Raw genomic sequence first — 27,390 nt, 5'->3', positions numbered from 1 at the left:
TCAATCATTCAGTCAGTCAGTAAGTCAGTCAGCCAGTCAGTCAGTCAGTCAATCAGTGAGTCAGTCAGTCAGGGAGTCAGTCAGTGAGTGAGTCACAGTCAGTCAGTCAGTCAGTCAGTCAGTCAGTCAGTCAGTCAGTCAGTCAGTCAGTCAGTCAGTCAGTCAGTGAGTCAGTGAGTCAGTCAGTGAGTGAGTGAGTCAGTCAGTCAGTCAGTCAGTCGGTCGGTCGGTCGGTCGGTCATTGTGTGAGTCAGGGAATCAGACAGGTAGTCAGGCAGTCTGTTTTTGAAGTGCCTCTGAAGAGGCCCCTTCGAGAAGGCGGCCAGAATTGTAGTTAGTTGCAGTTACTCTATGCTGCCGCAAACGTATACGGGTAATATGCTCCAATCACTCTCTCACATTTTTTCCACACATCACTACGGTTTCTCTGTTTTCTCATGTATTCTAGGCGCATCGCCTTTTGCCTTCCTAAGGCCATAAGCAAACGGCCTCTTACGAAGTGCGCCCGAAAAGGTTGTAGCAAACAACGCTTTATGGGTTATACGTTTCGGTCAGCCAATGTAACACAGCCGCTTCATTCGAATAGTTACAGGGCCATAGCAACGTTTCTTTTTACACCGATATTATGTCTGGGTTATAAAACAGTGCGGGAAACGAGACTACAGAAATGGCATATAGACAGGGCGCTAGCAACTGAGTTCGTTGTAACTTAACGAGCAATAAATAAGAACGCATAAGAGACACGTGATATCCTTTTTTAGGAAAGAAAAGGACTGAGGCAACAAAAATATACAATCAATATTATAAGGTACAGTAAACTGCACTAGTGATATGTTTGTAGCAACGAGCACGCCCTGTATGGCAGCCGCACTTATTGGCACCAACACCAAGAGAGTCCATTTTTTTTGCCGTTAGTGCCCTGTGTGCCTTTGCTGTGGTTTCGCTTGCCACGTTGTTTTATAGGTCAGTTATGTACCAACTGGCGCACCTTCAATCCGCGTTGATATCGCGTCGTTTTTTTCTTCATACTCCCATCCTTAAAACAGGAATTCCCTCCGAGCCATTCTATCCCTTCCAATCACATACACTTGGTTACCCTGATTACTTCCTATAGCTGAACCTAGAGTGAAGTGCAACAGCTGGCCATTTTCACGGGAATTTTGATACCCACACGCACACTGTAACCGCAGATGCGTGGATCCCTAGGCGAGTTATCTAAAATGTAACTCAGCCAATTAGGGGCCAATAAAAAGTGTCCCCGTGAGTGGCTATTTCCGTTACTTCTTCACAAAAACGCTTAATCCAAAGCACCTAGAATTTGGCGAAACCTGTTGAGAATGCAGAAAAAGTTTGTACCGCGCCATTCGGCTGTGAAACTACCTGACTAAATCTATTTTTTTTTCATCATGGTGCAGGTACTCAACACTTCGTAATCATGCCAGCCGAGCCAAGGGGACTATCTCTTGAGAACAAGCTTTTGTCGGAATACCTGAAGGACCTAGGCTACGAAACGCATCTTGTTGGAAAGGTTAGCCCCATCCTCTAGGGCAAAACTTCGTGTGAGCGCTCAACTGAGGCTACAGTGATGCAGCCAGATCCTTGTAACCAAACTAGAATACTGACACGGCGTCTCTTGGCACGTTTAAAGAGTGCATGTACGATTATTGTTAGAGGCCAGCCTCGCTATTTGACTCTGCGCTTTGGCTGCACTGTTATAGCAGAGCACAATTATGTACAAACCCTACAGTAGAGCATATACTTGTAGTTTCTATTCTGCATATCAATGACGCTGTTTCGGAATTTTACATCATAAGACAAAATAGTACTCAGTGGAGAATTCAATACGGGGCTTTTGGCCCCAGACCAAAAATGGTGGGCAGTTTTGTGATTCTTTACCATTTACGATGCATTGGTTTGGAAATAAAGGGTATAATATGGGAAACTTCCCCACTCATAAATATTAGTGATTTTCACGTGCTTCAAACATGTCGATGTATCTGCCGAAATAAGAAAATGTGGTAACGTTACCTTAAGGTAGTGACTATGAGTTCAAGGCCAATTATCACAATTTGCATGATGTTACATAGCACTTTTCTGCATCAGTTCTTAAAAAATCCGCAGTTAGCCTCCTGCGTGCTAGCTACTGCCTGTGAAACACGTTAATCCTCTGGTTTTAAAACGCAGTTCATTAACAGCGGCCCTATTTTTTTAGTGTTCGGTGTTGAGTTATAAATGAAGCTCATTGCCTCTCTCTCTCTCTTCTTTTCTCGGTCTTGCTTGGATTCACGCTTCCAGTGGCATCTGGGTGTTGTTTCAAAAGAATACACACCCACTTACCGAGGATTCGACACATTCTATGGCTTCCTGGGAGGCGGAGAAGACTACTACAACCACACAAACCGATTTGTATGAAGACTTTCTCTTCAATAAATACCGTTCTAATTTTGAGTAAGGAATAGATTAACGCAGGTGGGTTTTAAAGAGTAAGAAAAACAAACAGTAAAAACTTTAGCTGGTTTTTCTGACGTAGAGATGAGTAATTTAAACACTTGAAGTTTTGGAAAGGCCATAACGATAAAATTAAAAATTGAAAACTGTAGATACTATATAGTATATTAGGGCCAGCTATTGCTGAAAATTCCGATCTGCCTTATCGGCCTATAGGGATAATAGATGTGAAAAAGTATTAAAAAGCTGTAGCTCACTGAACACTTTAAAATTAAAATATGTTTCTATCTGAAGAAAACCTTCGGCTTAAACGCGTTGATTTCTTACTTGAATTGTAGGGCACTCTAAGAAGAACAAAAAATATGTTTATAAAATATAATAGTTGCGTTGCCCGTCATAAATAAAAATAAAAATGTCATAAATAAAACTCCTACTGAAACGATTGTAATAAATATAAGAATATATAGGAGTATAAATATCGAGCTTATGTCACATTCCACCTACATGCAGCCGGACACAACACATACAGGATGATGTTTGAGGCGCCTTTTCTATACCAGTTAAAATTCCTTTATTTTTGTCAGCGTTGATGGCACAACCAAGAAGATTCACTAGCTATTGAGGAGTTTTCTCTTTTAAAACATGGTAACACAGCCGACATGCTTAGTCTAACAACAGCCTGCAACCACTTGCAATGCTGCTGTGTTTTCATCCGCTTACCTGGTTGATAGCAGGGTCCGTATTCTTTAAGCTGAATAGTACAGTCCAGGGCAACTAAGATATGAGCGGGGATACAGAATTTTGTATCGTTTATCTTTTCCGAACTTGCTCAAAGTTGTTCCATCTAGTAAGAACCCTTGCCCGAACGAGGACTGGAATGCGTGGGCTTTGTGCTTGGACGAGACCATAATTGGTTTCATAATCAAGGTTAATAATTTAACCGCGGACCTGTTTCGGCCTAAGCCTCTCCATGCGTCTGCTCACGGTCGGCATCACACAGATGTAAAAGAATGTTCCCGGTCCAGCGGAATGCTCGAATAAACCGGTTCACAGACCCACCGATAGAGGGCGCAGTGGGCTGGCTGAAGGGTATGAAGTAGTGACAGATATGAAGTAGTGAGAGGAATCTGGAAGGGAGTAATGGTACCAGCACTCACCTTTTCAAACGCAGTAGTGTGTGTCAAATAAGAGATTCAATCAGGGCTAGAAGTAAATCAGACGGCGGTAGGTCGATTGGCATTAAGGGCACACAGCAAAACAACAAATGAGGCAGTGCAGGGAGACATGGGATGGGCATCCTTCCATGTGAGAGAAGCACAGAGCAAAATATGTTTTGAAAAACGACTTAGGAATATGGATGATCAGAGATGGGCGGCGAAAGTGTTACGGTATCTTTACATGAAAAGCGTGGAAAAGACACGCAATGCAGGAAAAGAACCACAGGGCTCAGGAAAAAGTATATAAAACCTGGAATTGCAGGGGAAACGACCAACGCAATAAAAAATAAAAATGAAGTGAAAGAAACAGAGACAACGACCTGGAAAAAGAGGACGGATGCGAAGAAGTCCTTATATATCTACAGGATCGGGAAGTAGGCGATCCCAAGGGAAAAATTATTCAATACCAAAGGGCGTGCATTGCCTTTTGAAGCCCGGGCGGGATGCTTGCGGACAAAAACTCTTATCCGCGAGGCTGTGCAGGAAGAACTATGCGCAGGCAACGGAAATGAGCCAGAAACCATGCCACATATTGTAACGGAGGGCAAAAGTATCCGTCCAGTCATTAGTGATTGAGCCATCCAGCTTCCGGAAGCCCTTGGCTTTAAGGTTAGCGGAAAAGTGACTTGGACAGCAGTAGAGGTTAGTAAAAGAAGGTTGGAATGTTGGTGGGAAAAGAGCAGAGAAAAATCTGGGAAGACATGTGAACAAAGAAGTCAGACTACCACAAAAATTTCGTAAAATTATTTTCTTTTTACTTTGATATTATTATTATTTTTAATTTTGTTTGTAATTTTTGGCGAGGTGATTGTACAGCGGCGTTGTGACTAAGTCCGCTGTGCAACGCCACCCCGTTACAAAGGGGAAGCCACTAAGCATCATCATCATCAGGGTGCTCCTCCTCTTTCCGCTAGTGGAGAGAGAGCGCAAGGAGCCTCACGCTGCTGACGCTAAGTTGTCTATTCTTTTGCGCAAACCGTAGAATTGGCGCAGCGACGGCTCTGCCACTGTCGGGCGAGTGTGCGCACACGTTCGAACCGACACCTTACATGACATTTCACACTGAGTGTAACTTGGTTCAATTTTTTTTGTTCTTGAATATGATATAAAGCAGGGTGACTGCGTTGCTGCTTTTAGGACACAATTTGTAATTACGTCACTCTTTTTGCTCTGTAATAATAATGGAACGTTTTTGCGTCCAAAAGTTTCCCACCGTTGCTGCCATGTCAAACGATTTTTCGTACAGCAGCTTGTCGTTGCACAAACGGTATTCCAAATATGAAATTACCCAACAGTGTCGTGTTAGAATTTGAGATCAGGTTTCCCTGCTGCTGTTTTGGAACATCTGTCGTTTTCAATTTTCCTCTCACAATAGTAATTAATAATGCTTCTGTCGATGGTGTGTACTTGAACCTTTTTTTTTTCCACCAGAAGAACAGTTTTTATGATCGGGGTAAGGCCGGTGTTTATTTATTCGCCTCATTAAGAGCGACAGGACTCAGAGCAAAGACAATTTTACGAAAGTTTGTGCGCCAGCGACCTCCTGAATAATAATGTAACTGCCAGCGGTTTCTAAAATAAACATAGGTAACTCGCTGTAAAGGAAATAGAACAGGCGCGGTCTGTATGGCTCATAAAGAGGCGTGTCAAAATTTGCGAGATTTCATTTCGCAAAACAGTTTTCATAGCTCCTTTAAATGACAAATTGAGACAGTATGAGCCCAATGAACTCTAATTTATTGCATATTAAATTTAGCTGCTTTTTTAAAACCAAGAAATAACGTTTTTCTAGCCACATGGTCACAAAAGATTTAAAATCTCTCTAAACCCTATTCAGCCCTACTCAATGTTAATGTGCTATACGCAATCAGCCACGAGTATGTTGTGGTTGGTCCAGGAATAGCAGTGCCTTGGGCGGAAAGAACAGACTGAAGCATTGTTACAAGCATTGTTCGTTTCGGCTAGGTTAAGCAAAACGGAGTTAACTGCCTCCACACTTGATGGCTTAGCACCGGTAACTAGAACATCGCATGCTGCTGCCAGTTAGAGTGCGAGGCCGACAAGCACTATTATTTCAAAATTCAATCTTAGTACTCCAAGTTCAATGCATTTCAGTTCTTCGTAGAGGAACTCCGAGAGAACAAAGCCTGCTTGTACACAATAGCCAGCAGCCACGCAGAAACAATTTGTAACAATCGTGATTACCAGCACAGCGGCTGGCAAAGCAACCTTGAATAGAGCGGGATGAAGAATCCGGTTTAGCGCTACGACGGCGCCGGCAAATTTAGGTATTTGCCTTCAGCAAGTCAATCTTAAGGAACCGTCGATGATAATGACGCAAGGGGACAAAATTCTTGGCGGAATTTTTATATTATATGTACGCGCTCAATTGAAGCATTGCTTGTTCTAAATTTGCTCCTGCAAGTCAATTTTTTTTTCCTTTTATGTCGTGTGAAAATGAAAATAACCGCACACTTTGTGAACAGTGCTCTCTTGGCGATTTTTTTTTTGTGCTTCTCCCTATTATTGTGCTCTTTTTGATTCAACACTACACTTCTGTCAGTCTGTCCTTCTTTAGAAATTGTTTCAAAGGCAGTTTAGCCAACGAGTGACGCTGACAATCACAAGCATTTTTTGTAATGAACTGTTCCTGTGACCTTTCTTTCACAGAATGACAGCGCACAACAAGCCGAGTATTCCATTGGAATACCATGTGTGTAGGCTGCGGCCCGTATTAGCGAAAAACCTGTACTTGTGCCTGAAACACATGAAATGAACAATTTTTGGTATTTATATTTTGTGGATCAAACGCAAAATTGCCAGAACGGTGGAAACCGGTATTCTGAAAAAAAATGCTAAATATGTGTGTGAAAGCAGCGAAGATGGGGAATGCTTCACGATTAGTGAAAATTGAATACCTGCTGTGCTCGCGCCGTCGCTATGTTCGCTCCATTAATTTGCTTCACTAAGAATCCTGCGTCTCGAACCTGGGTTCCCCGTATATCCAGCACACATGCAACGAAGAATAAGAACATTTTAGTTTCTAAGTTTCCCAGAAAAGCCAATATTTCAAAATTTCTTTTTTCTTCAAAATTCTTATCTTGCCCACTGAGAAATGTACAACCCTATCCTAGTGTTTGCTTGTTAAACTGCTGTTGGTGTTATGTGTTCTTTTCTTACTTCTGCCTCCGGGTGCTATCAGAACGGCCACGTGGGACTTGACTTTTGGTACAACACTGAGCCCTTATGGAACGAAACTGGCCACTACTCCACAACATTGTTCACAGAACGCGCCAAAACCGTGATCAAAGATCGGAACAAAAACAAGGTATTTAGGAGTATTTTGGCGGGCTACTGTTGTCTGTTAGCCTATGTTGAGCGGCATTCCCAATTCCCAAGAAGGCTTGCACCTTATTTGGTTTCCATTTTCTTCTAAAATAATTTTTTCTTCTCATATTGATGTTTCGTGAACAAATTAATATTATCAATTGTTATCTGCTTTGTTTGATCGGACGGCTGCCTTTTAAAGTCTCCCACGTGTGTTTCAATCAGCGGTTGCGGTTTATATACGTGGTCCTTTCAGGTAGGGGTATTTGTAGGGGATTTTAAGAACATGTGCAGTAGTTGTTTGACAATATTGACCAAATAAGCATTTTTGTGCTCGTTTCTTGAGGAGGTGTAGAGAGAGTTGCGGGCAGGCTTGGTAAAGTACTTCAGGTGAATAGTACAAGTGTCTGTATTTATTACGAAAGAAAATATTACGGCAAACTCAACTGCAAAACGGGCTAACGAAAAGTTATTCGTCAGCTTTCGCTTTGCAAGAATGCCTATTTTTCGCGGCAGTGTAAACTTGATGATTTGGGAGCTGTTTTGTACATTCTGAATCTCACTTCATAGCAATTGCAACAAGAAGTAAATAAAACTGATTCTCGTTCTTTAAGTGCTCCGTATTATCAAATCGATGTTCTTAGGTTTTGAATAAAGTTATGTGACCTACATTTTTACCGAATTCTAAACGTGGTGGTGTGCTGTGATGAATTTCAGCGAAAGTACAACTGTAACTTGCAAACTAGGAATCAACTTCCAGACACTTCCTGTTACAATCAAATGCGTATGTTTTTTTTTATTTTGTAATAAACTGATGGGCAGTGGACAAATTCTTAGCTGACCACAAATCTTTACCCGGCTCTGATCAATATATATGCAAAAGTATGCAGGGGAAAATACTTCAATATTGAAGCACGTCGCCTTTGATTTTTATATCGATGTGTCGGCTCCTGAGCAACGATAAGCGGCAAAAACGAAAAAAAATTAAATTATCGGCGTTGGACATTCCGAAGATGCACCTCGGTTTAGATTCCAAGCATTTCACTGGAGGAATTTGATTGCCTTTTGTTTACCTGTTGATCTTTACCATGAACCGAAACGTCAGCACGAGGGCGTTTTTGCATCTTCCCTCCTACACGAAAACGGGCGGTGAAGAATGTGTCAAGTTTTAGCGCACCATTCTAAAGCGCCTGAGAAAAATATTCTGGTCTTTACCATTAGGCCACATTTCTGAGTTATTTTTTTCTGTATTGAACAGTTTTCTTGAATCCGTTGCATATTTCGTTCCATGCTGTTCATCGTTGGTGCTGCTCAAACGAAATACCTCTGCGGTTTTTTATCGTCGTCACTTGCGTTAATGGCATGTAATTTTATAACAGCTCGAAATGGACAAGGGACATCCTTCAGTTCTACATCCCCGTAAGTCGTTTACGCAGGGCACACCAATCTTTGCCGTGATCTCAGGCTAAAATCCTCATAAAGCCAGCTTTCCCAATAGACACGCCGGCGGTGATTAAACATTTTGCTAATGCATCGTATATACTAATAGAAAAATGTATACTGACGTTATCTTTCCCTAATCAGCACCACAGTCGATTCATTTTATGTCCGCATTTTCTGCTACTATATGATTGCATTCACCTTCGTTTCGTTTCAGCCACTTTTTCTGTACCTCAGTCACCAGGCAACTCACTCAGGTTCGGATGTTCAATTCGCTGCTCCAATCAAGAATATTGAAAAGTTTTCGTACATTGGCGAAGAGGCGCGCGTATTGTACGCGGGTAAGTAAATTGATTGAGGTAGTTTTAGTAAGTTTCATAAAATTGGGAGGGCCTGTTTTGCAAAGTAATGTCTTTTGCTTCTCTCTCAACTAGCATGCATTTTTAAGCTGGCAGATACTTCGTTTAATTTTACACCTTCTTTTCCAAAAAAAAGTGTACGACGGTCGGGTGTTTTAGGAAAAAGAAATAGCTGTCATCCCTTCTCTGTCATTTCTGTCAGTCCAATCTCGACAGGAGCCTAAATGGCCACCGTCGCCAATGTCCATGTTGTGGGATTTAAACTTGCAATTGGGTGTCAGCGAAGGGTCGGGCAAACACATTAAGGCCACGGGAAGAAAATGTTAGACCTCAATATTAGAAACATGCTCGGCATACACACCCTGTCCCTTGTTATTATGTGGCTGTTACTTGTATCAGTGACGGGTATTTCAGTAAAGGGACTACGTCGGACAAGGTACTGTAGTTTCTTTCCCGCCTTGTCGAAGGTGAGCGAGAGAGAGAGAGAGAGAGAGAGAGAGAGAGAGAGAAAACATCTTTATTTGTCCTGCAACTTGGACGCTGTCTTACGTGGTGTCGGACTGCCGCTCGTTGTCAGTCACCTACTCATGCAACGCCTCCGGTGGAGACGGCACTTTCGGTGCGCTGACGTTTGAGGGCGTCCAACACCTGCTTGACGGCCATATGTTGTGTTTAGTAGTCCTTCCTCATAGCCGCACTTGTTAGGTGCGGCGGGAACGTCTCGGCTGTACTAGCTTCACTTGGATATACTCTGCAGTCCTAGAGGATATGGGCTGCCGTGGCCCTATCCTTCTTGCACAGCACACACACATCATCCGGGAACACCTCTGGGCAAATGTGTTTAGCTAACAGCTGAGTCATTAGCGCATTAGTCTGTAGCTGTCTGAACATAACTGCTTCCTGCCTCGTCAGATTAGGGTGGGGTGGTGGGGAAGTGTGGCGGCCGGTCCGGTACCATTCTAAGGTGTCCTTGTGCGTGGCGAGTGGCATCGTCTCGTTGGGCTCTTGCGCCGCAATTTGGGGGCTCGGGCTCGCGTCACGGCTGGTGAGCGCGTGCGCTGCACGGTCCGCGTCCTCATTGCTGTTTTCGCCCGTGCTCAGAGGGCCAGCGTGCGCCGAGAACCACTTTATAGTCACCGATGTTCTTCTTGGATGTAGGGCCCCGCACACCCTCACAGCACCGGGAGAGACACTATTGGTGGCATAATGTGTGATCGCTGTTCATGAGTCAGTGATCACAGTGGTGCCTTTCCGATTTGTGACTGCCAGCGCGATCACTATTTCTTAGGCGTGGTCCGTGTTCTTTGCCTTGACGCTGCCTGCCGTGTACAGTGCTCCAGAGTTAGCGGCTATTACGGCTGCGGCATATGTATTCAGTTGGTCCGGGTATTTGGCCACGTCCACGTAGTATGCTCCGGTGTCTGAAGCGTGCGTTGCCGTGAGTGCCTTCGCTCTGGCGAGCCTTCGTTCTTGGTTGTGTTCAGGGTGCATGTGGCGAGGGATTGGTGGCACGTGGAGGTTATGGAGCAGGTCTCGTGGGAGCAAGGCACGTTCTTTGCTGTCTTGTAGTTCTTGACCTTGATATCCAAGGCGTTGTAGGATAGAACGTCCCGTTCTTGTCTGCGATAGTCTTGCGAGCTGCGCAATGCGCTGAGCTTCAGCTATTTCGTTTAGTGTGTTATGAACTCCCAATTCGAAGAGCTTGTCTGTGCTGGTATGCATATACAGTCCGAGTGCCGCTTTGTATGCCTTGCGGATGATCGCGTCGAGCTTTTGGCGTTCAGTCGTTGTCCAGTTGTGAAAAGCCGCAACTTAAGCGATGTGGCTGATTGCAAATGACTGAACAAGTCGGAGGAGGCTTGCCTCTTTCATGCCTGCATGTCAGGTGGACACCCTTCGTATTACTCGGATGGCAGTCGCTACCTTGGTTTGCAACTTACTGATGGTGAGTTCATTATGCCTGAGCGCGTCTATGTGGAGGCCGAGGACACGCATAATTTTGACTTGTGGGATAACTGTACAGTCCCTTGTCCGAAGGGTGATGCTTGAGGTGGTAGGGGTACTTTTGCGTCTTCCATGGAGTGGTAGGATGAGAAGCAACGACTTTGTAGGAGAGCAGATTAGTCCCGTTACCTGCGTTGGTCCTCAATTGCTTCGATCGCTTGCTGTAGCGTGGTCTCAATGTGGCCATCGCTGCCTCCCGTCATCCAAGAGTAATATCGCCAGCGTAGGTGGTTTGCTTGACGTCCGGGAGGCTGGCGAGCTTGTTGGCCACTTCGATCATTACCAAATTAAACAGCATGGGGGATATCACCGATTCCTGCGGTGTCCCCATGCCGTCCAATGACTTGGGGGGGAGTTGTATGTCTCCGACGTTGATCGTTGTCGATCGGTCGGTAAGGAAGTCTTGGATATACCTAAAGGTTCTCTGACCCATATTGAGGCGGGATGCTTGTTTGAGAATGGCTGAATGATTGATTCGGTCGAAAGCACTCTGTAGGTCTAGGACCAGAACCGCTCGGTTGTCTAGGGAGTAAGTTGTCTGGTCAATTACTTCTTGTTTGAGTAGCAGCATGACGTCTTGGGTGCTTAGCTTTGCTCGGAAACCCAGGATCGTGTTTGGTATAGCTCCTCGTCCTCAAGGTATGATTGCCACCGTTTGAGCAGTGCATGCCCTAGGACTTTGCCCACGCAGGCTGTGAGTGAGATTGGGCGTAAATGGTCGATGTGGAGGGGCTTACCCGGCTTGGGGATGAACACCGTTTTCGCATCTTTCCAGCGCTTGGGAAACCGGCCTTAGCGCCAGCACTCGTTGTAGAATCCTGTGAGGGCGGAAATGGCCCCGTCGTTCAGGTTGCGAAGTGCTTTATTCGTAGTTTTGTCAGGCCCTGCCGCCAATCTGCAGTTGATCGTCTGTAGCACCGCCCTAACCTCCCATTCCTCAATGTATCTGTCGAGATGGGTGTTGACCGCTCCCATGTAGTTTGGAAGGGGTTCAGGGGGGGTAGAGGGCAGGTACCTTTCGTTCAGACGTCGGCGGACTTCTGAATCGCCAAGTTCCTGCTGGGCTTTGTGTAGGGTGCGGGCAAGGATGTGGCGTTGCGTCCCCTTGGCTTTAGTTTCATCAAGTAAGTGGCGGAGTAGCTTCCAGGTGCGGCTCTTATGTATCTGCCCATCAGCCTCTTGGCAAACCGCATGCCACTGTTGGCGGCAGAGGACGACGCAGTGCTTCTCTATCTCTCGATTGAGCAGCGCCACTTTCTTGCGAAGCTTTCGGTTGTTGCGTTGTTTCCTCCATCTGTTCTGTGTGGAGTTCCTTGCTTCAAGGAGATGCGCGAGTCGACTGTCGGCTTGAGGGGTGGAGTCATCTAGCTCAACTTCGGTGGTGGCTGATCGGGCTGCCTCGTTGAGGGCTTGTGTCCATTTCTCGATGCCTTCTATGTGCTCTGGGATATCTTCTAGGGCCTTACGGTAGGCGTTCCAGGCTGTTATGTCTTGCGTTCTAGGTGTCGGCGCCTTGGATTGTAATGGTATAGTGGTTTCCAGGATGCAGTGGTCACTGTCGAGTGTCTCACCGGTGTTTCTCCATTTCGTCCCGGCCGCGTTGCCGGCCGCTCTACAGAAGGTTAAATGGGGGTTTGTGTCACGTTGTACGGACGAGCCATGTCGGGTGTACGCTGCTGGATCGTTGAGCAGTTGGTAACCAGCGTCCGTGGCGTCCTCGAGTAGGCTGCGTCCTTTGACATTTGTTTTGAGGTAACCCCACTCAGTGTGGGGAGCGTTGAAGTCGCCACATAGGAGTGTAGTGTTATCCTTGACCAGTTGGTTCGTCTTATGTATGAGGGTTGTGAATTTCTGTTGGTAGTGCTTGGGGTTGCTATATATGTTGACTACGAAGGTGGTCTCCTTCTTTCTGCCAGTGACGATTTCCACTGCACAGTGTTCGATGGCGCTGTTATTTAGAAATGCGTGTTCAATGTAAGTGATTCCATTTCCTCACCAGAGTGCACACTCCTGGGCTGGCTCATTTCCCGACGGTTCTTGAGTTAGGTGGGCTGGCGTGGGAGCGGTATCTCGGCAGTGTTGGGTTTTACTATGCGTCTCCTGTAGTAGGATGACATCCGCTTGGCGAGGGAGTTGTCTGATGTATTGTTGTAGCGAGGCTTGCTTGCGTTGAAATCCGTTTGAGCTCCACTGCCAGACCACTAGTTCTCGGTTAGGGGCTAATGCAGCTCTGGCAATGTTGGGCGTTGGTTAGATTGCAGGTGGTGCGATCCAGGGCCAAGTCTTGCGATGGCCGCTTGCATTTGCACTAGTGTTTCTTGTATTGCCTGGATGCTATTCTGCATGGCTTGACACGTCTGTTCAAGTTTCATGTGGCGAGCGTTGATGTTCGCCGTGGTAGGTTCGAGTGCTGCTATGCGTCTGTTGGTTGATTCTTCATGTCTATTGAAGCGCTCTTCGAGTCGTTAGAGGGCCGTCTTCCGCTTGTTGTCTTTAGGTGCATCAGTGGTCCGCCTTTTGACTTGGGGTTCGGGCTCGTTCGTTACCGATTCCTCCTCTGCCATCTTTTCGGCGGGTGCTTCTTGCGCGGATGGTTGTGGTCGTTGTTGGAGAGCAATCAATTGGTCCAGCTTTCTATTCATTTCGATGTTACGTGCGTCCTGCTCGCGACTCGTTGTTTCAATCGTTCGTTTTCATTCAATAGTGCAATCATTTCTGGGCTGCGCTGTGGCTTAGCTGGCGCTTGCTTAGGTGTGACCGGTTGCTTGGGAGCTTGCGGTTTGGCTACATCAGCCCACGCCACGCGTTCTTTCGAGCGCGCCGCTTGACCTTTACGACCAGCGCTGCAGCTGGCGCTGCGGCGTTGGCTGGTGGAGCGTCGGCGGCTGCTGCTGCGATGACGTGGGCGACTGCGTCTGCCCGCAGCTGGTTCCCGCGCCTGCGATTGCGTCTGCACTTGCGCGCGCGCGTGTTCCCGCGTTTGCGGTTGCAGCTTCGGGAAGTCCGCTAAGCCTGATGGCAGCTGTTGCTGTTCCACGTGCTTTCGCTCCAACCGGTTGCGCGTGAAGACGTATGGGATCTTGTACCGGTTCTTGCATCCCGTCACACTGGTGGGATAGGGACCGTTGCAAAGCTTACAGCGTGGCTTACATTCATTGTCGTGGTCGGGGCCTGGATTTGGCGCATTGCATGCGTAGCACACTTTAGCGTCCGGGAAGGGGCATACGTCCGTGCGGTGACCTATCTCGCCGCAACATCGGCACACTTCATAGTGATGGCGGTACAGACTGCATTTGACTATAATTGCGCCGTACCTAATGTAGTTCGGTACTCTGGTTCCTTCGAACACTACGATTACGGTGGTCGTATTGCCAATTCTGTGCGCGTCCAGCGCCAGTGGGTTGGCCTCGTTCATAATATTCCCTTGTAGGTCTTGGTGCGTGTCCGTTACTGCTATTCCACGAATGATTTCCTTGGCTGTGCCATTTGGTGCCGATAGATAGGCACTCACCTCGTGTTCCCTTTCGCCGACGCAAAGACGTCGTACGCCAGAGTATTTGTTGGCCCTGGTTTCATCTGGGGTGCTAACCACGATGATATTTTGAGCCGCGTTAGTGCAGATAGTGTCTTCTTTGGATTCGTGTAGCGTTGTTCCTGTCGCCGCGAAAACGGCCGCCGTAATTCTCGATGCTTCGGTGCGGGCGACATTGTGACCGCCACGTGGTCGCAACACTATCTTGCTCTCTTCTCTCGGCAGTGATCGGGGCATGCGGGCTGCTTTACTAATACGTGCAGCTATTCTCCTCACGTATGCAGCGCGATTGGTTGTGGGTTCCTCGCGGATGGTAGTGGGCTCACGATTGGTCGTGGTTGAGGCTCGCAGACGAAGGCGTCTGTTGGCGGCTTGCCAACAAATGGTGTCCGTCGGTAGGAGTTCGGTGCCTCGGACGGCAACGGTCGTGCGGCCGGTGTTGTGGTCAAGTTGCACGTTCGAGGTTTGAGGGTCTTCTACGTTGATTGGGATGCTGCCGGTGTCCATGGCAGCCGTTTCGATGGTGGTAGAAGTCATCTTCGAAGCTCGGCGGCCGCTGCCGGCACGCCTGGGGCCGTACTCGTACTCGGCGGCCGGCCGTACTCGGCGGCCACGCCGGAATCCATTGAACACCTATAAATAGTAAATGTTCACTGCACCTGACCGAAAATGGTATCAATCGGTGCCCCCGACAAATCTGCGTCGAATGGTGATGTTCTTTGGAGAAATCGATTAGCACTGCAATATTGATTATAACTTGCGGAGCCGATGCGAGGTGCGTCAGATCGCTCCGGCGATCGCAAAACCTAGCTTGTCGAAGGTGAAATACTGTGCCATAAGTCAAGGCTTCACGAAAAGCAACGTAGTGCTCACTGAGATTACGTATTGCGGGTATTGCAAATGTTAGTATTCAGGCTTAACGTGTGATAGTTTTTTGGGTAATGACCTGGGTACTCATCCTCGACCTAGTTTATTTAAATTAGTAAGTAGTAAGCAACATCGATCAAACAATTATTCAATGAAATCTTTGATTGAGCGAATGACGTATTTATTTTTTGTTATAGGTACACAATATATAATATAATATGTATTTATATATATATAATATATATATATATATATATGTATATATATATATATATATATATATATGTATATATATATATATATATATATATATATATATATATAAATATATATATATATATATATATATATATAATATATATATATATATATGTATATATATATATATATATATATATATATATATATATATATATATATATATATATATATATATATATATATTAAGAAAACATTTATTATGGATGGCTACGTGTACTGAGTATGTCGCCCCTCTCACTCACGAATCGTACTCTCAGCGAGATGCGCACACCTTGCTTCTGCTTCAAAAATCTGCAACGCGGCGTTTGTCACCCGCCCTTCTTCAACCGCGCAAACCTTTCTTAGCTCCCACGCCGTCTTATTGATCGTGACAGCCCGTCCCTGTTTAAAGTGCAGTGGTTCTGTCATTTCATCTCCGTAATTTCATTCCTTTCTAGATTGCTGCCCTTTACTGGCGGGTGATACGATTATATCACGCGTTCAAGCAGTGGCGACAGTTTTCCAGCATAATGCCAGCCGACGCCACTGGCAATCCGTGCGTTGACATATCGTCTGCCGGGCAGCGGCACCAGCGTTTCAATTGCAAGTCTCTACACGTGATCCTTCTCTTGTTAGAGAGCGACGAGGGTTAACGTATAAATTTTGCGCACAATTTTAATCTATTGCTCGCTCAATAAACTGATTTTCTATACTCGGTAAGCGGCAAAGTACGCAAAAAAGGCGCCATCAAGTTAAACCTTCTGAGTTCTACTCGTTAAGGCTCAAAGCTCATTTCGAGCAAGAACACGTCTGTGCTTTGGAATTCCAACCTTACTGTTGGCTACAATCTAATATGATTCAGTAATAAGATAGCCGTAAACTCATACGACCTAACATGTTGTATGACTTGAAACCTACACAAACGTTTAGCTCGTGATGTTTCACAACTCTCGAACGTACCTGTTCTTGCTCATATTGCGTCAAACAATAGAGTAAAATGCCCAGGAGAAAACTGTGCTCCGTTCCCGTTTCGCCTACTGCACTGTCTTTGTAACCCTTACTCACCTCACCCCTGTAAATTGCGTACGTACTTCTTAGAGCATCGAAACCCAAGGACGAGTTCTCTCTTTGGCCCATGAGAGCAAGAGCTGGCACACCGAAGTTAGGAAACAACAGCACAGTTCTCTGGAATCAATACTTACCGTCGATTTTGCAGCTTTCTTGCCACATTTGTATGGATGTTCCGACTAGTTTCAGAGTCACAGTCAGAGTAAATTTGTTGCCACATCTCGGGGCTTTGTTGAAAAAATAGGTTTGCAAAGCCTTTTCAGGTCTTGGGAAAGGCCTGTGCCCCGTATATAGACAAAGCAAAAGTGTGGAATGAGGTAAGCAGAATATGTGTGACCAAGAAATATATCCGAAATTTAAGGAAGGCAAAAAAAGAGGAAAAGAATGCAACATCAAAACGACAATTTCACACAAGAAGGCAATGAAAACCAACGTAACAATTATGCACAGAAACACGAACACGTACTTGGCTAAGTCAGGATGAATGTAGTACAAGAGGAAATTGAATTTTGGAATTTGTTTTGCGCAGTCAGCTCATCCATATGGTATTTTCCAGGTTTTCGTACAGCATGCGTCATAAGTGCTTACTCGATTTTTAAGGCAACCCCTTCTCTCGAATATAAATACTTCTTTTTTTAAACTCTAATACTATCAGGCGTAAGCAATAATGAATCATAAATTTTCGCAGCGGAAATAGGTTCATGTTTTAGGGCATTGTGTAGATTCTACAATGTTTATGACGAACGAACACCTCTAAAGCATATTCGTCTAAATAACTTACCTTTAGCAGCGGAAAACGTCCACAGAAGAGGGTGATTTCTTTCGCAGCCTTTGATGGTATGAAGTCATTTGGCTGTCACCTGTAAATGCCAAAAGACCTTGTCCGTCGCACTGATAGCGGGATAGTCCGGGGTTGGCAAATGTTGCACTATTTGTTTAAGAAAAGATTCACCTTGGAGAAAGCAAGCGTTCGTTGATGTTGTCATCTTACTGTATACGTAAAAAAATGGTGAAGATTACTATACTTCCTATTGCCAAAATTGTGCGCTGTGCGAACTGCAGTTTTCTCGGCCATAGCAAATACCTGATGCGTCTCAGAAAGTGTGAGGATGAGCAAACTCACGGCTGTGCGCGCTGTATGTATACTCTGCCATTATCTAGAAGTGGGCCTCCGCAGCTGATATTGCTGTAGTAAATCGCGTTTGAACCTGGCGCGCAAATGCCCGCAAAGGTGATCTTCTGCGCCGGCACGGCGAACAGCGTCTCAGGAAGTGAACACGTCATTAATGAGTGCACGACGGCACGCGAAGCTAAAGGGGTCATTTCCCAGCGCGTCGGCACCACGAAGACCTCGTTGCATCTGCCTTGTATACAACTGCTCGTCATCCCCGTGCCATCCCCGCACGTGCCACTCTAATTGACTGAAGACAACAAAGTAGACGACTTCGGCTACACGGCAATGAAATCGGTAATGGGCGAGCGTTATGAGTCAGGCACGCAGGTGCGACTTGCGCTTGGACAAAAGGTCTCGCCGTCTGAGCTGCGTCCACACATCCTCTCTCTCCTGGTCACGTGGGCACGCAACCAGAACTGCTTCGAGCGATGCCGGAGCCTATGTGCATCAGTTTGTCGGTCAGTGATTGGACGAGATTTTGGGAGTTGAATTCCCTAAGAGAACTCTAGGAAATTTTGCTTGAACAAAAAGGCGGTGTTTCTGTCTGTGCGATTCATTCGAGACACAGAATCCAAACTTGCACTCATCATGTGACTACTCGTATAAAAATTATTTCTTCTTTCTCGGCACGCATAGCTCTCTTAATCAACGTCTCCGGACACCAGTTACGGTGGCAAGATGGATTCCCGAACCTGGATTCCGCAACACAACCAACAGCGAGAGTGTGCATGCACCGGCCGCTCGAGAAACGTGCAAACGAGTTTTCCACAAAGTCTAGCGCATCGTCCATCCTGCCACTCTGACGCAGCTATTTATTGCTGCACCCGCATTTAACATTATAGCGCCAAAAATGAAGGGAGCTTCTTTGACGGTGATTGTAACTTTTGAGCAAGCATACGTACCTCCCTAACAGGAACTGGATAAATAGAGTTCTATGGGAGAGACATTTTCCCTGCAGTGGGTGTAAACAGGCTGAAGAAGATGAGAATGATGATAAGATATCTCTCTCAGTGAGCCTGGTTGGCGCCAGCCAAACCCCTAAATTTCTACACAGACGGCAAGAAAGCCTGCCGAATTATAGCATCAGGGCGCACCGCACTAATACCGGCGCATATCTCCAGATATATCCAAGACACTGTGAAGATATATTGGATTCGTGGTCACGATGCACTTGCCCGAGAAACACACTGCCGGCCACCCAGGAGTGGTGGCGAAAGCACGACCCGCTGCCGCATCAACAGCTTGAAAGACACCACCAGAACACATTCAGGCCAGCGCAAGCCGATACGCTGCACCCACCGGCTAGATTACACCTCATGCAATGTAGGAAGATTTACCTCATGCAATGTAGGAAGATATATAGATACACTTCCCATGTGCCGCTGCTGCAGTGTCATCCCTAATCAACAACATAATGTGACGGGAGCGCCCCATTTATACACACGTTAGACAAATACTACCATGAAGAGTGGCTGGCCGCCCAGAAGACCAGGGAAGAGCAACGTGGTTTGCTGGAATTCAGCGAGAAGGTCACCAGTGGGAGCCTGGACGAAGGCACCCATTGAAGCTCTCTAACAGCGATATTTCTCTTCACTTTTGCTGAAAACGAAATTTTGTTTCTCTCTCTATCACACTTTCGCCATGCATCGCCGCCGGGGTCGCATTGATTCGGCATACCGCCGCCTCCCTAAAACGTTTGCCACTTTTTCCTCCACCATTTTTATGCGGTCTTCGATTCTTTGTTTGTTCACTGGGTTACAAGGTCAGTGTCGACGTCAGACCACAGTAGCGGTGGTGGTGGCCCGAAAAATGGCGCATACCCACTTAGGGGGATTGGCCAAGAAGAGTTATGTTTTCATTACAAACAATCATGCGAGGCAAAGTAATGGAGCAGAAGAAAGAATTTGGTCTAGGTTAATGAGAGAGAGAGAGAGTGAGAAAACACGAGAAAAAAAACCATAGAGAGAAGAATAGGAAAACTATAGTAAAAGTCAGCCTAATCGGAATGTTTTTAACACTGCAGACGAGCTGTCTCCGAAATGAAGGAGTGGATGGCGTTGCACACATCCCTATGGCATCGGCCCAGCCTAGTACCCCCAAATGACAAAAGCACCGGTACAGTAAAGGCAGTGCAAGACGTAGCAGGGGAATCTCCAGCAGCCTTCTCCGATGGTTAGAAAATCGGCGGCGAAAAATAAAGAAATGCTCCTCGGGTACCTAAGCGCTGTGCACTAAAACGATGATATGAGTTAGGGATTGACCTATTTTTTATGAGCCGTTGACACAGGAGTGAATTATTCATGGGAGATATATTGGCTTATTTCTTTATAGCTCCGTCGTGTTGTATGAAGATTTAAAAATCAAGAAAATTTCTTTTGTAGCATGAGCTACACTGGCCGAGGTTGAGCAGTTTCGCGTGGCTCCTGGAGAGCCCTGCTGTGTATGTGCGAGGAGCAGTGACGTCACACGGCGAACAGAGCATTGCTTGCTGCCCGGCGTCTCTCACACACCCCACGTGCCCAGCGTCTTCGCCGACCTCTGTTCCGCACGTGGCGGCCAGGTCCACTTGAGTATCATGCGAGGGGTGGCCCGGTGTGGAACCGATGGCTCGTGCATCGCAGCAACACCGCTGGCGTGCGCCTGTGGAACCAGCTTAGCTCTGGGGCGATTGGTGACGCTCCACTGGAGCCGCTTGATAAATATAGATGTGTCACATAATGCGTGTACCGTGTGTGTGTGTCACTGAAGCACCAGTAAGCATGATAATCAAGCTAATCCTAGGCAAGCAGTAAAGCTAAGAATAGCCAGCTGAACATGCACGCTACGTAAGCCCTGGCAAAGCCGAGCTAAGCCACTGGTGATTTTTTTCGCATGAGCGTTTCGCTTACATACAGTCATAGACAAATGGCCATGCAGTCATAGACATGGGCCGAGGATTGCGGTCTTGTTACCAGCAGTGACCTCGAAAAAGACGGGCATGCGCAGTAGAGATGTCGGGAGCAAGGGTGCGTGTCCCACGGCGACATGCGGCCGTGTCCTCATTCGCATGCCTGCCCTGTCGCCATGGTGCAGGGCCCCGAAAACAACTCTTCGCAATGCGGCGCGGGATAACTGCGGCCACTGCGTGGCCGACGCACACGAGCGGCCGCTCCTCGTCTGTGTCGGCGTCGCACGGTCGACATAGTTGTGCATATGCGATGCAGCAACTCGAGGAAGTAACGATGGACACCTGGGTCCTACCCAAAATCGGGTTCAGGGGTACCCGCTCGAGAGATTTCCACAGGCACTGAGTTAACTGAGTAAAGAAACACAAAGAAGCGGACCGCCAACTTTGTTGCCAAGGCAACTGGCCTATAGAATGGTCAGAGCTGCCTAATTTCTTAATTTTGTGAATACTACAATTATGCCAGTAATTATTCCTACCCACGCACCGAAGGTATTATATATCATTGAGGATGAATTCTGCTGGTATATTCATTGTTTGCTACAAGCCCCGAATTAGCGAAGTGACTCAGTCATGGCTGCGTCCAATAAAGGCGTGTCCTTGGCGGACAGCTCATTGTTCAATTCCTGAGCCCCTGTACCATAAACGCAACCTAATATAGTGCTATCACAAATTAGGTGCCTTATTATTATTTTTGTCTTCATTTCTGTGCGCTAGTTTTCTTCGAGAACTTACAATCAACTCAACGGCATGCCTTTCGAGAGCATGCACACGTTTCCCACGCTAGCACTGGCTGCCGCTGCAATCAACAAACGCGCCGCATAGCTCTCATCACGACCAAGACATTCATCTGTGGCGGCGGGAGTACTTGCAGGGCTTGCAGGGCCTTTGCGGCATGGCGACAAGGCAAGCACGCGAGTGAGGACACGGCCACATATCGCAGTTGGACAGGCGTCCTCGCTCCCGGCATCTCTACTCCGCATGCTCGTCTCCTTTCCGGGGCTGCTGCCAATTTACGGCACCGGTATATTCGGTCATGCGTTCCTCGGTTCGTACTTGATTTGTAAATGACTCTTCCTTCATGCGCCTTGTCTTCAAGTGCTAATGCAATGTATATTTGAAATATATTAGCCGCAAGAAAACGACTATTTCTGTCGCGCTAAAAATTAGCTACCTCAAAGTTTCTTCTTTGTAGAAGGGTTTTTACAACCAAGGCGCCTACACGACATTCGCCAGCTTTTCGTTCGCATTGCACCTGTGCAAATAAAATCAATAAATCGAGATCATGCGATCCTTATACTCCAAGGTCGAAACTTTTGGATAAAGTTGAAAGAGATATCAGACCAGCCCAAACGGTATTTTGGTATATATCCGCAAGACCTTATGTTACTTTTGTTTACGATTACCAATTTTTAGGGGCCCTAAGCAGTTGGCTTAACCGGAAACACCCTCCGTGTGTACCTTTAAAAAAATCTCTTCCCCGCTTCTCTGCAGAGTCCCCGATATATTCTGTGAACTTGTTTGTCACGCACTTACATGCGTTGAAACTGAGTCAGTAGGTGGCAAAGTAGATGCGTATCAAAGTCATTTCTCATAGGCGTTTTTTGCGTATGGTTTCTTCTCCTGGTTGGAGATAACTGAGACTGCCGTATGTCCAGCCTTTTATATTCTTACGAGGGTAACAGAGGATAAATACAAAATTTCAGGCACCTACGCCTCGCTCCTATTACTTCTATTGAGGAATTGGTGGTGTCTTTTCGAAAAAAATGATGTATCGGAACAAGCATTGTCGTGGGTTAGTAGCCCACCCAACTGACATTATCACAAAAATGAAAAAAAAAATAAATCTAGGGTGAACACCGCTGTGATTTTGAACGTTGCGTTCAGTGATACATAGCTCAGCGGCACAAGCGGCCTCTGCGTCTTAAAAGAAACTTCATCTGGGGAAGTCGCGTATTCAATGTCCGTACGTCTGCTAATGTGAGAGATTGGGTCTTGGCGGACGTTGGCCTGATACTGAAAGCCTTGCAATGCATAAGCTTGCAGCTTATGCTTGCTGAAAAGTAAATTATACGGCGCGGTGTTTCCTGTTTTCAGCAATAATGGATACACTGGACGAGTCCGTAGGTGAGGTGATGGAGGCACTGCACGAGGAGGGTATGCTCGACAACACAATTGTGGTGTTCACCAGTGACAATGGCGGCTCCCCATTTGGCCCTTACGCAACCCGAAGCTACAACTGGCCATTGCGCGGCGCAAAATTCGCTCTCTGGGAAGGCAGCACTCGAGTGCCGGCTTTTGTCTGGTCTCCGCTGCTCGCCAAGAGGCGTCGAGTGTCCAAGCAGCTCATGCACATCACGGATTGGCTTCCAACGCTTTACAGCGCCGCGGGTAAGCATTGCACACCTGCAAATATAATATATGCAGGCGTATGTGTACTTACTTATGCATGAGCAACTGGTTACTCTGAATCTTGAGAAGAATTTTGCCGTAGGACGGGCCTGTTTCACGAAGTGGCAGTGTAGAGGCAAATAGAAAAATAGCATTATGACCTCGTGCATAGAGATCATCTTGGTTAACAAATCTAAATGTGGCAACAAAAGCAGAAAACCTAAAGCCCTTTCCACTCAACTCCAAAGCTGTCACAAGTGCGAAGCAGTGATTCCCCAAAGGGGCTGTGGCGCCGTTATCCGCTCATTGCTACCACCCCTCACGCTCTTCTCCTCGCTCCCTGCCTCCCTCCCCTCTTTATGAATTTAACGGAGGTTTGTCCAATGCAAATTAGATTTTATCCTTCGCAGTGCTTGCGCACCTCCTGCCTGGGACAGCACGAGCCGGATTTTTGTCTTTGCTTTCATTTCGCACAAACTGCAGTCTTGCGCCGCCATTCTCATCGCTTCGTTACCATATATCTTTAGCGGACAATCGTTTTTCGCTTACTATCCTAAAAACCCACCCAACGAGCATTCATAACTAAATGAATATTTTGCCTCAAATGTTCCTGAAATTTCTTTTGCGCTTACTAACCGGACATGTATGACCAGTGCGAGCGGTTCCAGGAGTTTCGAACTGTACTGCTTATATAATCCTGTTGTTCAAGTATGCTCTCAACGTTTGGCCGGAAGGTCAAAGCCAGGGACAAGCGGGTACCTTTTAGAGCATATGTTTTGGTACGTGATGCCGCGGGGCTCTGTTTAGGTCCGTCACGTCGCGTAATGGCAGTGGCTAGATATTAGTAACAGTGGACTAGCTACAATGAGAATCCGCTGAACAAAGTTCTCTGCACATGAAATATTCAAATAAGGAAGAAGACACGCAGTTAGGCTGGCGCAAGCAAAGTGTTCTGCGAAGGGTGTATTTATTCCACCTCTTATGAACCAGAAGTTCCAATAACACTTTTTGCCACAATACTAATGAATTGCAACCTTTGCTTTGGCACACAACAATACCCTTATAAATGTGTTACCTTGCATGAGTCATGTGTTTTTTTTTTCAAATCGTGCACAAATATTACTTATAGTGTTGAGATCCGGAAGGGGTAGATGTGTTTTTGAAGAGTTCATGCAGCACGAGACAGCCTAAGTTCACTTCCACCTCTCGTCTCCGGCTATAAACCTCACACTCATCACATCGAGAAGGTGTCATTCTCATACAGGGGCACGTTGTTTAACGGGAGCCAATACATATTTTCTCTGAAACAAGCTGTGGTGAAATCTAGAGGGTCTTGCCCGTTTGTACTGCACATCGAGCGCATATTCCGGATGAACGCTAGATGGAGCGACTTCTAAAAAGCGCAACATTTGTAATCAGAGGGACCACGAAGAAGAAATGGCGCTTTACGTTGCCATAAGAAGCCTAATTCAAAGGCTGATCGCTGCTTTTCTTTTCTGTACATAGAGATTTGCACAAAGACCAGTCAGGAAGGTCTTATTTATGGTTCATGTCAGTCACCAGTATCTTGGGGTGAGCAGTAAATAGCACTCACTTCAAACGACGAATTGTTTATCCATCTTTAGGCATTTCAAGACCACAAAACTTCTGTAATAGCCTAAATTCAAGTTACTGTTCCACGAGAGTGCACAAAAATTGTGCACCTTGCATCTTACGCAGCTATGGGAGAACGGCCTCTCCCCGTAGGTGCACCATCTCTTTTGCTAAGAGGGTTCGCGTTATTAGCAGGAGTAATCTCAAACTGTACCTCTCAACAAAAAGTGCCGGTATAGCTACGACCAAAATGCAGAGAGACAGCGGTGATATTTACAGCGGTGATATCTAATAGCCGCAGGCTAATAAAGTGGCCGAGGAGAATCTTGCGTACACGGATGGAATGGGGAACTCCCATCTGCATAAAATATCGGGGTGGCGAAACTCACGTTCTCGATTGTTGTTGAAGTACATGTACCTATTATACATCTCGTCTGCCATATGAATCTTGAAACGAAATATTTCAGCAGGACCAACGGGGCAGTATTTCTTCTCACTTTACCATCATAGCACATTGCGTAACAACACAAGTTTTTGGGACGCAGTTCACTTTCAAGTAACAACTTTACTGCATATTCTTGGCCGATTGTAGCCCAAGAACAAGTACATTAACTTCTCTTCTGTGCAAACGCCATTAGCCTAGGTGAAGCTGACGCATCACGCTTTCGCCATTGCAAAATAAACGACATTGAATTCTGGCAAGCAATATCGTGCGTCTTAGTGTATGTCACTTCATTAAAAACGTCTTTAGCAGAAAATAAGAAAAGGATCCCTACGTAGGCAATTCCAAACTGTAAAAATAAATTAACATTGTGTACAAATTGTAGATGCTCTCGAGTACCGGCACGCGGCGGTGTAATAAACGACAGCACACCACGTCGAGATTTAAACAGTGTCATTTTCCGGATAACATCGCCTTTGCGAAGAATGAGTAGAATGCGCTGTATAAGGAGTACCGAAATTTTGTAGTACCAAAAATGTGTTTGTAGAAACAGTGTAAGTTATCCGGCGCTCTCTGTGTACACTATGAAGCTAACTTCACTTGCATATATTCTTCTAGGAATTTCTCTTGCGGAACCATATCTGCGACAGTGATGAGATTACGCTTGGTGTGCGGAAATCAAGTTACATAGTGGGCCAAGTTCAGTGATACGTTCAGTGACTCTTTCTTTACACAAAAATAAATAGTATATTTATATCGCGCTGGGCCACAATCCGCAAAACCAAGAAAAAAAGAAGCTTCCATCCTTAGGCTCTACCGTTAGTGAAAGATTTATGGACATCGACACCACCTTTGGCTGCAGACAGCATCGTTCGTAGGTATTGATGTCGACAAATTTATGTTCATAATCAGCTCGCACAAGTTTCCAGCAAATCTTGGAAACGGCACATTGACGAAAAGATTTGCAGGCGCCACATGTAAAATAAATGGGTAGGCTTTTTGCATGCCTCGTTCTAATGTTTAAATATAGTTCAGAGACAATCACCGCTATTTGTTTATGAGCTTATTTTCTGCTGACCATTCACGTGTGATTATATACCAATGCACAAGCGTTTCCACCTGACATTTCACCGCTCTTTCAAAAGGTGGAAACACAGACAAGCTCGGAAGTCACCTCGACGGAATTGACATGTGGCGGCATCTGTCTTTCGGTTTACCGTCCCCTCGAACTGAAATGTTGTACAACATTGATTCCATCGACAAGACAGCGGCGCTTCGTCGGGGAAACCACAAGCTCGTGCTAGGCACGTACGGTGATGGAGAGTTCGATGGTCGCTTCAAGACAACCGGAAATCCGCGGCCATGGAACGATCTCGACGAGCTCACAGCAAACTCAACCGTGGCTCACGTGTTGAGGTAAATATTATTCATGCCGCTGCATTATCGCGTTTCGGTTGGCTAAAGTTCGCGCGGGTGCGTTCAAATACACTTTTTGCTATGGCAGAAGCCTAAGCGTATGCGACAATTTTGTTACTCTGTGTTTGGGTAGGTTTGACTCTCCCGTGTGAACTCGGAAGTGCTCTGTGTGGTTCGAAATAAATATGATAAAGAACTGTGCAGGTTTTCTGCTGCCACATGCATGGTAAAAAGGTATCGTTAAGTGTTTTGACGTGTTCGCCCCGAGTACCTGAATCAGGTACACGCCGGAGTCTTCAAAAAGTTACTGATCTGGCTAGCAGAAGTTACCTTTGTGCGGAATAGTTGAGGTTAAATAAACGTAAATGATTCCCCCCACAGTGAACGTGCATTCGTAATGACGCATGAAGAGCCAGTGTAGAGGAGACTAATTTATAATTCTGCAGAACCGGGCGTGCTCACATTCGTTCGTGTAGTAAAAGGCGTTGTATTTTCCTCGTTAGTGACAGCAAACCAGGTGCTATGCTTTCCTTACCTTCGCGTTCTGGTTTCCCGGAACACGTTTTCATGCTGCGCTTGTTATATGCCATAACTGATGAGTACTCTAAAGATTGCCGTTTACAAAGTGAATTCTCATCTGCTGTCCTTCTTGGCGCTTAACAGCAAAGATTACATAAAATTGAAACAACTGTGGTGCTCAAGTCAGTTGGAATAATTTATCGCCCAAAGAAACACCTGTCATGAAGATGTGTCGGACTTATTTTTTACAAAATATTGCACACACAAGCTTGGCTCATGGTACGAGAGATCAAAAATGCCTCTACAGACGTATTGCCTGCTTTATTTTTAGTTTTTTTTATCTTTCGAGGAGTTTTGCTCAAAACAAGCCATAGCTCGAAGAGAACCACGCTCCGGCTAACTTGGTTAC

At 46.0% G+C, this 27,390-nt stretch overlaps 1 protein-coding gene across 1 annotated transcript in view; it reads left to right on the top strand.

Moving 5' to 3' along the window:
- LOC144145437 (arylsulfatase B-like) overlaps window positions 1–27,390 on the top strand; it is a 52,163-nt gene that overhangs the window by 13,765 nt on the left and 11,008 nt on the right. The window contains exons 4-9 of the mRNA XM_077677057.1: window positions 1,416–1,528; window positions 2,296–2,406; window positions 6,868–6,993; window positions 8,650–8,773; window positions 22,718–23,011; window positions 26,192–26,462. Of these exons, the coding sequence (XP_077533183.1) occupies window positions 1,416–1,528; window positions 2,296–2,406; window positions 6,868–6,993; window positions 8,650–8,773; window positions 22,718–23,011; window positions 26,192–26,462 (1,039 nt within the window). The remainder of the gene's footprint in view (window positions 1–1,415; window positions 1,529–2,295; window positions 2,407–6,867; window positions 6,994–8,649; window positions 8,774–22,717; window positions 23,012–26,191; window positions 26,463–27,390) is intronic.

This window comes from Haemaphysalis longicornis, unplaced genomic scaffold, assembly GCF_048455015.1.
Source record: "Haemaphysalis longicornis isolate Haplotype H1 unplaced genomic scaffold, Haemaphysalis longicornis Haplotype H1 scaffold_7, whole genome shotgun sequence".
Lineage (NCBI taxonomy): Eukaryota > Metazoa > Arthropoda > Arachnida > Ixodida > Ixodidae > Haemaphysalis > Haemaphysalis longicornis.
Note: the sequence above shows the minus strand (reverse complement) of the source record. Positions and strands in the feature narration are given on the sequence as shown.